Source organism: Pelodiscus sinensis, chromosome 18 (assembly GCF_052426305.1).
Source record: "Pelodiscus sinensis isolate ZL-2025 chromosome 18, ASM5242630v1, whole genome shotgun sequence".
Lineage (NCBI taxonomy): Eukaryota > Metazoa > Chordata > Testudines > Trionychidae > Pelodiscus > Pelodiscus sinensis.
Window position 1 is genome coordinate 5,110,939 of NC_143069.1, and position 8,921 is coordinate 5,119,859.

Below are 8,921 nucleotides of genomic sequence, written 5' to 3' on the forward strand. Positions count from 1 at the left end.
AAAATGCTTTTAACGGAAAACTTTTCCATTATAAGCATTTCAGGAAAATCATGCCAGTGTAGACGTAGCTGTTCTGTGTGAGAAACGCAGCACAGCCAGAGCCGCTGCGGCTGAGTGGAGGGTAAGCCCAGGCATGGCTGGGCCAGAAGGCAGTATTACAATTGGTCCAAAGTGTCCCATTAAAACAGTGTTCAGATACAAAGTTGGGGTTTTATGGAAACCCAATTTTTCAGATTGTCTGTGTCCTGTGGTAACCTTAAACTGGTGCATTAAAAAATAGCTCGTCTAAAACTACAACTATTCTGATACTGCAGAACCTCGTGGAGACTGTAGTTTGGTTGTCTCATGTCCCCTTTCTCCTGTATGAGCTGGACTCTATGGCTAGACTGTATCTTCCATGATGCACCAAAGCTAAGGACGTCCAGAGTGCATAACCTCCCTTCTGCAATAGGCAAGACCCTGATGCATCATGGGAAATATAGTCCACCAGAGAGCCTGGCCCACAGGCAGTAGACACAGGAGTCATTCAAAGTACAACTCCCATGAGGCACAGTGGCAGCATTTCCAAATTGTTTTGGTTTTTTTGCTGATTTTTTTTTTTTTTTTGTATTCCAAGTGGATGGGAAAAAATAAAATTTGCTGTAAGAAACAGACAAAATAATTGACTGTGGTTTTTTCAGCTTGACAGGATTCAGATTTTATCATTAGAGCCCCGCATGGCTACAAAATGTGTACCTGCATCCATATCCACGCAAAAAAATGATCCACGGATATCTACCTCCATATCCAAGGATGCAGACACCCTCAGATATACAGCAGATAGCTGCGGATTTGCGGGGCTCTATTTAGAATTTCAACACACACAAAAATGTTTGAAATGCTGAAAATATTCAATCAATTTAAATTTTCTACATTGTGAGAGAAACTCCGGGGCATCAGACAACTAGCAATTAACAGGAAACACTGAAATTTAAAGCGTTGAAGCTTTATGACCGTTAAAACACATCTACACAATATATATGCATATGCAAACATACTAAGTAGCTTTACATCAAACTCTAGTAGGTTCTCTGGCAGCATTTGTCTTACTTTGCCTGGCTGTACATTTCTGTTATTATTGATGGAAATACTATTTCATCCGTTTGCATGTGAAAACAGTGAAATCAGCATTTACCAACAGAAAACTAATCTTTCCAAGCCGAGCTGGCGCTAATTAACAACAATTCCATGGAAAATACCCATTTTCTGACCAGTAGGGAAGAACCAGAACTCGCCCTTAGTGAGGAACGGAATAGATGAAACCCTAAAAGCATTTCCCCACCTCCAATGTAGTGCCCTACAGATAGGCTCCAACGCTGGGCCCTTAACCCACCTAGAGCATGAAGGGATCATATTGCATTCATGCTACAGCCATCCCTGGACAGAGGTAGGTTGGGCTAGCGGTTAGCGCACAGACCTGTGCATATTGGTTACTCCGTCAGAGCCGGGGTGAAGAGCCCAGGCTACACTAGGAAAGGGCATTGTAATACCCCAATGGAAGAAAAGAAGTTAACCATTTCCTCTCCTCTGTTGCTGTAAGGCTAGGGAGCAGGCCTGTCCCAGCGGGAAGGACACGATGTTGGGGGAAACACGCCACGTTGACTTTTCCCTGCCATAATGTGTTAAACCCCTTTGGGTCTTGTTCGTCTTGCGTGTGCCCTGAGGCTGTGGAAGGATAAAATGGGATTGAACTTCCATTTTGGAGGGGTTCTCTCTGGAAAAATATTTTTTTGATAAACCAAACTCATTCCCTACTGGCCCAAAGCAGCCTCAGTTCAGCCCCCCGCTCCTCCTTAATCTGTTTTCTCTTTGCCCCTCCCAGAGAGCGACCGTGGGCCGGAAGGCAAGCAGGGGGAGCAGTTTCTGCCCAAGATGGCTGGGGCCTTGGCCAAAGGCTACTCCCGGAGCACGCTGGACAATGGGGCCCGTTGCTCCATGGCGGAGAACGATGCCAGCAGCCCGGACACGAGCTACAAGGACGAGGAGACTTCGGAGGAAGCCGGGGCAAGCGACACCGAGCGGCGCCGGGGGCCCCAGAGCAAACGGATCAAGCTGGAGTTCCAGGCGGAAAGCCCTCCCCACATGGCCTCGCTCGCCAGCACGGAGGAGTCGGAGAGCGGCAGCGAGGAGGAGCCTGCCCCCTCGCCCCCGCCGCTGGAGAGGAGGGCAAACGGGTACAATATGGCGGCAGGGAGGAACGCGGGGCCGAGCCGGCCCTGCACATCAGAGTTCGCCTCCGTCATCCAGACGCAGAGGAGCTACCCACCGAAAGCCGGCGCGGCGCTTAGCATTAAGACGGAGCAGAGCCAGGCTCCCAAGTACGACAAGGCCTCCCCGTGGACCTACCCCTCCGCCCGGGATGCCCACGAGGGAGCCGCCTACACTGTGAGCAAAGCACTTAGCCTGGAGAAGCCCATTCTGAGGCAAGCCTCTTCCCACTTGTACGTCTCCATCCCGGACTCAGTGCTCACCCCTCCGGAGATGGACAGCAGTGGGGGCTTGGCTAAGGCCCCCTTCAGCACCTCCCCCCGGGCGGTGCTGTCGGCCCCTTCGGCCGAGACGCTCTCCCCGCCGCTCTCGGGTTCGCCCTGCGAGGAGAGGACCACCTCGACACCCTTTGCCCCCCTGGTCTATCCCGGCGAGATGGAGGCGCTTCAGCGATTCCACGCGGGGAACATGGTCCTCCCACTGGTGCATCAGCTCGGTGGGCACCACGGGCTCGCCAGCACCACGGGCTCCCAGAGCCTCTACACCACCAGCACTATCCGGTACGCCCCTGCCGACGTGACCCTAGCTGTGCCCGGCGGTGTACTGCCCGCCTCCCATGCAATCAACCTCATGGACATCGGCAGCCCGGAGTCCAAGACCTCCATGGAACTCATGTACCATCACATCCAGCGGCTCAACATGGTGACGCCCTTCGGGAACTCGGCCGGCGCCACCGGTCTGGCGCAGCTTTCGGGCGCCGCGGGGGGCGTGTTCACGGCCGCCGAATCCTTGTTCTCCACGCTGCCCTTCTCCATGGCCGGCGGAGGCATCCACAGCCTGTCCGCCTCGGAGCGCAAAGAGGACTGAGCCATGGGGCTGCTCCGGAGGCTCGGTAGAGACGCCACCCCGCGCTGACTCTGCGCTGACGTCCTTGCGCCTTTGAAACTCATCTCCGGGTCTCGCGCCCGCATGAGCTGCCGGCTGCTTCGGCAGGGAAAAGTCTTTATTCTGGACTCAATCCTCGTGTCTCGTTCCCCTCCCCCCAACTAAATCACAGCACAAATCAGTAGAGAAAAACGTGTTCCCCATCAGTATTCTCCGCCTTGCTTCAGAGCTCTCCCCTCCTGGGCCAGATGCTCCTGTTACGCTGGTGTAAATCCAAAGCGGGGCCATGAATTCATCCAGATTCACACCAGAGAATGGAATCGGCACTTCTTAAAATCAGCTGCCCTGTGGGGAAAAGCCGGGGCCACAGCAAGCACTCGTTTCCCCTCCTTGCTGATTTAAATCTTTAATAGCAGGAGGAGCTTCCTTCACCTCTTTGCCCTTTCTCCCATGAATGCATAATGGTGCATGGGAAAAAGGACGCTTTGCGCTCATCGTGTGGCCCGGTCCCACACTAATTTCCATAGCAATTGCAGCCGGTGGAGGGTCTGGCCCGTGGTACTTTTCCCGCGTCACATTGCTGTATCAATATTAATCAATCCTCACTGAGTGTCATCCGCGTTGTTGCAGCGGGGGGGCCGGATTCTGTTCCTGTTCTGTTACCCGGGGTAAAATCTGGAGCGGTTCCATGGTAACCGAGAGCAGAAGAGGGTCTGGGGAAGCGAAGACAAAGAGAGAGCAACGCAAATTGGAGCCAGTGGGTGCAGCTACCCAGGAAATCTGTGGGGCAAACAGGGCAGGGAGGGCATGAGTAGCAAAGCCAGAGGCTTACCCTGATCGACAGGGAAGGAAAAATGAGGTGGCTGACTAGGCCCGGCCCTAGAGCAAGGCGAGCAAGGCAAAGGCCTGGGGCCCTGTGCTACTGAATATTCACCATCCACCCGCTGGGCCTGGGGCCCCACTCCCAGCATCTTGCGTTGGGCCCCCAAACTCTTTGGTTGGGCCTGTGGCTGACAGTCTCTCCTTAGCTGCTTCAGGGTGTCCGACAAAGCATCCATCCCGCACCGCCTCCATCTTCTACCTCCCGGTGGCTGCTTCTCTTATGCCTCCCGACCCTGTCGGCCTCTTCGACTTGGAAGTTCCAGTCATGTCGAGAGCTACAGAGCACACAGCTATACCCTGGACTCACTGGCCACTTCTGCCTGTTTCCTGACCCGTCAAGCAGTTTGGCCCAGCGATATGTCAGGGCGAGATATGCTCAAGTGCTTTCCCCAGCAGATTATTAGCGAAAGAGAGAGTGAGAGTTTTGCTCTTTGGGAGTGGTTGGCAGAGGGCGGATCCCTTGGTGATGGTAGGGTTGCCAGTGGTTTAACAAAAAATACCGAACATCCCCTTCCTCCCCAAAAAAAGCCACCGGGAAAAAATTATTTTGAGGGGAAAAAAAAGGGGGAGACCAACGTTATTGAGGGGGAAAAAAAAGGCGCTGCGCCTTTAAATGGCCCCATGCTCCTCACTCCCCTGTTCCCGCCAGATGCATCAGGGGAAAATTGTCCCCGCCAGGCTTCCATCCAAGGGAAACAGAAAATACCGGACATTTCACGTGTCTGGTATTTTCTGGTTTTTTTACCTGACGGGAGACCCAAATAACAGACCGTCCGGGTGAAAACCGGATACCAGGCAACCCTAGGAGATGGCCTGTTCTGTTCATTCCCTCTGGGGCACCTGGCCAGTCTTGCCGGTCCATAGCTGGACCTTCTACGATTCCCCGCTGCGCCTGAGTACAATTCCTTTTATTCCTCCTTGGGAGGCGAGGAAATTGGCAAGAAAAGAGGCTTCTCCCCCAACGCCACTGGGTGTTTTCCCCCCATTCAAGGATGGATGAATGGAAGCTGGATACAAAGAAAGTTGTTAGCAGGCTGTTCTGGCGGCTCGGTCTCTGCTCGCTGGTGGGGACTTCCTGTGCTTGTCACCGCCGTTTTCACGGCAGGGCCTTTTCCCTAGGAAGGGCTGAGACCTCTTCCCGGCTTGCAGTAGATTCAGCACCTCGTCGTGCGAGGCCTGCACCAAACCCCTCGCTGAAATCCAGCCTGGACAGCCGCAAATCGTATTTGCTTTAAGCTACAGCAAGAGCCTTTGCACTCTCTTGTCTGTGTTGCTTGGAAGATACTCCACCAAAACGTCAATGGTCGTTTGACTGGCGAGTGAGAGAACGGGCAGGGGTGTTTAGGGCACCCTCCCAGGCAGTGCGAGCCCCCCAGGCCAGGCCCCCTGGCTCCAAAAGGTGAACAATTTCCTCCAGGAGAAACTGAGCCTGACATCAGAAGAGCCATTGGTTAGGCCACAGTGGAAAGGCAGGAGAGCCCTATTCAAATCCTCTCCCATCTCGCAGAGGGGGTTTTGAACCAAGATCCTCCACAGCCCAGATGAGCGCGTTGACCCCCAAGTCAAAAGTTAAGAAGTCGGCAGCATCCCTTTCGCATGAATAGGACCCGCCAGCGAACACCCACCTTCCCCAGGCCTGTAGGTCATGCGGGGTCTAGGCACAGAATCCTAGAACTGGAAGGAATCTCGAGCGATCATCAAGGCCAGTCCCTGCCCTCCTGGCAGGACCAAGCGCCGTCTAGGTCAGAGGCGGCCCTGATGCTTCCCCATCCCATTTAAGGCCTGGGGGCAGAGGAGCACGCGACGCCTCCTCCCACCCTGCCAGGAGCATATGGCATTTTGAAGCGCTGTGCACTGCTCTCAGGGCGGGGGGTAGGTGGTGGGGGAGGCTTTGCACACTCCCCCACCCCCAGGCCCTCATTGTCCTGGGACGGGGGAGCATGCGAAGCCTCCTTCTGCCCTGTCAGGAGCACACTGCTTTGAAGTGTCGCATGCTGCTGGCAGGGGAGGGGGGAGAGCGGAGGTGTCGTCGTGTGCTACCCCCACCCCCAGGCTCTAATTGGCCTAGGAGCAGGGGAGTGAGGGAAGTCTCCTCCCACGCCAGGGGCATGGGCACCTTGGAGGAACTTGGGGGGGGGGGCCAAAGGCACTCCCTCAGCCCCAGACCAATCATTATCTGGGGGTGGGGAAACTGGAAATATGTTGGCCCCGCCCCTTCCTGTGTGGCCCGGGGCCACTTCAAAAATTTCCGAAATGGCCCACGGCAAAAAAATTATTGCCCACCCCGGTCTAGATCATCCCTGATTAGGGATGTGAATGGGTCACCAGTTACCTGGTCAGCATCACCTTTACTGAGTTAAGCAGCGCCTGGGAGCAGATCCCTGCATGCAGCCCCCCGTGCAGGGCTGCTGCCACCCACCCCCCTGGTCCCTCTGCATGGGGCAGCAGCCCTGTGGGCTGGGGGCTGTTTCAGCAGGCCTGGAGCTGTTCCCCCCCCCCCCTTCCCACTTAATCACTTAACTGGTTAAACCCAAGGGTTAATCTGTTAATTGATTAAACAGGATATTACCTCCTGGGGCCTGACAGATGTTTGTCTTCCTGCTCTTAAATATCTCCAGTGATGGAGGTTCCACAACCTCCCCAGGCAATTTATTCCAGTGCTTAAGCATCCTGACAGGCAGGAAGTTTTTCCCAATGTCCAACTTAAACCTCCCTTGCTGCAACTTAAGCCCATTGCTTCTTGTCCTGTCAGAGGCCAAGGAGAACAATTTTTTCCCCTCCTCCTTGTGACACCCTTTTAGGTACTTGCAAACCGCTAGCATGTCCCCTCTCTGTCTTCTCTTTTCTAAACTAAACAAGCCCCAATTCTTGCAGTCTGCCCTCATAGCTCATGATTTCGAGGTCTTGAATCATTTTTGCTGCTCTTCTGTGGAACTTCTCCAATTTCTCCACATCCTTCTGAAATGTGATGGCCTGAACTGGACACAATACTCCAATTGAGGCCTGATCAGCCCCCAGAAGAGTGGAAAAATGTTTTGCTGAGTAACGGTTACACGATAAGGATTCCAGAGCTGTCGGCGTAACAGCTCCGCCCACTGAAGTCTAATCACGAGCAGAGGCGTGTCAGGCCCTACTGCTCACATTCTCCCCACCTCGGGGAGCCCACCCGCTAGGGACGAGGGGAACGCTCCATTCCTGGGCTCTGCTCAATCCATGGCTTTTGCCCTGAGATGGCCAAGAGGAGGAACTGCCAAGGGAAACTAAATTATGATCAACTCATGTCCCACTGGGCCCTGCCCACCAGAGAGCATTGCGCATGGTCATGCTGGGTTGGATTTGGACCAGTGACTAGTTTGAAAGTCTTGCATTGTACTATGGCGCCTCTTTCAAACAATCTACCCCCTACCCCACCTCCATGCAAACACAGCCCTTCGACTGAACCATCCCAGCCCTAACAAAAATACGCCCTCAGGTTGGGAACAGAGCCACCTCCCCTCCGTACGCCCAGACAAGCTAGGAGAACAAAAAGGATGCAGAGAGACAATTCCATTGGCTGCCCTTAAAAAGGTAAACTGATGCCATGACTTTTAGCACTTATTAAAAAAAAAGAGATGTGTATAATTGTTTTAAAAAAGGACCCGTCCCACCGCCAAACAGTAGCACTTGTACGCCGTGTTCCTTTTCTGTAGCTTTTGCTAAAGGATCTCTGTGTAGGTTTTTTGTTTTTATTTTTCCATTCCCATTTGTCAGATGAAGGTAACTTCCGTCATTTACTGGTTGGTGTCATTGCTGCGGCTTTCTGCAGTCCAGGATTTCAATGAAAATAAAATAAAATTTTAAAAAAGAGTGAGAGAATCTACTTGTTTCTCAGCTTCTAATATAAAGGGCTCTTACAGAGTTAGCAAGAGACCCGTGCCTGGAGATCTTTCTTCACAAACACCCAAAGCAGTCACACCTGACGCTGATTACAGACTTCTCTTTCCCCTTTTGGTTTAATTAGAAGAAACTGTGAAAGGAACGAAATGCCACGGAACAGCCACAGAACATGCAGGTGAGCAGCATGAACAGCACAGAGGTTATGGGGAAGGAAACTCTTTGGCTGTGTCTAGACTGGCAAGTTTTTCCACAAAAGCAGCTGTTTTTGCGGAAAAACTTGCCAGCTGTCTACACTGGCTGCTTGAATTTCCGCAAGAACACTGACGATCTCATGTAAGAAATCAGTGCTTCTTGCGGAAATACTGTGCTGCTCCCGTTCAGGCAAAAGTCCTTTTGTGCAAAAGGGCCAGGATAGACAGCTCAGATTTGTTTTGCGCAAAAAAGCCCCGATCGTGAAAATGGCGATCGGGGCTTTTTTGCGCAAAAGCGCGTCTAGATTGGCCACGGACGCTTTTCCGCAAAAAATGCTTTTGCGGAAAAGCGTCCGTGCCAATCTAGATGCTCTTTTCCGCAAATGCTTTTAACGGAAAACTTTTCCGTTAAAAGCATTTGTGGAAAATCATGCCAGTCTAGACGTAGCCTTTGTGAACAATCTGAGATTTGACTGTCAAAGGAGTTGGGCAGCCGCAATCGGGTGCCAGTTTCAATGGGAGTTGTGGGTGCATGACACTTCTGACAAATAGCCATTTGACTGGAAACATGCCTTAAATTGGGAAAGGGGGATCAGTTTCATACCAGGGAATTCATATACGGGCTCCTCCCTCTATAGCCGAGGCCCAGAAGTTATGTCAACCAGTAGCACAGTTCTGTGAAGAAGCACCCGCTGTATTTCTAATGACGACGGGAACAGAGAGCTATTTGCTAACAGTTTTAAAGGAGAATGAGATTTTCACGATGGCAAAGTTCACTTGATCAGACTTTCCAAAGAATACCTGACAAGGCTCATTCAGACTGACAGGAACTGGGCAGAG

The 8,921-nt window shown here is 52.6% G+C and overlaps 1 protein-coding gene across 2 annotated transcripts in view; it reads left to right on the top strand.

The window, feature by feature from the left end:
• The window catches only part of NPAS1 (neuronal PAS domain protein 1), a 119,199-nt gene extending 111,338 nt beyond the window's left edge, over nucleotides 1-7,861 (top strand). For both annotated transcript variants that reach the window (XM_075915360.2, XM_075915361.2), the window contains one exon: nucleotides 1,862-7,861. In XM_075915360.2, the coding sequence (XP_075771475.2) occupies nucleotides 1,862-3,114 (1,253 nt within the window). In that variant the 3' untranslated portion in view covers nucleotides 3,115-7,861. The remainder of the gene's footprint in view (nucleotides 1-1,861) is intronic.
• The last annotated feature ends 1,060 nt before the right edge of the window (nucleotides 7,862-8,921 follow it).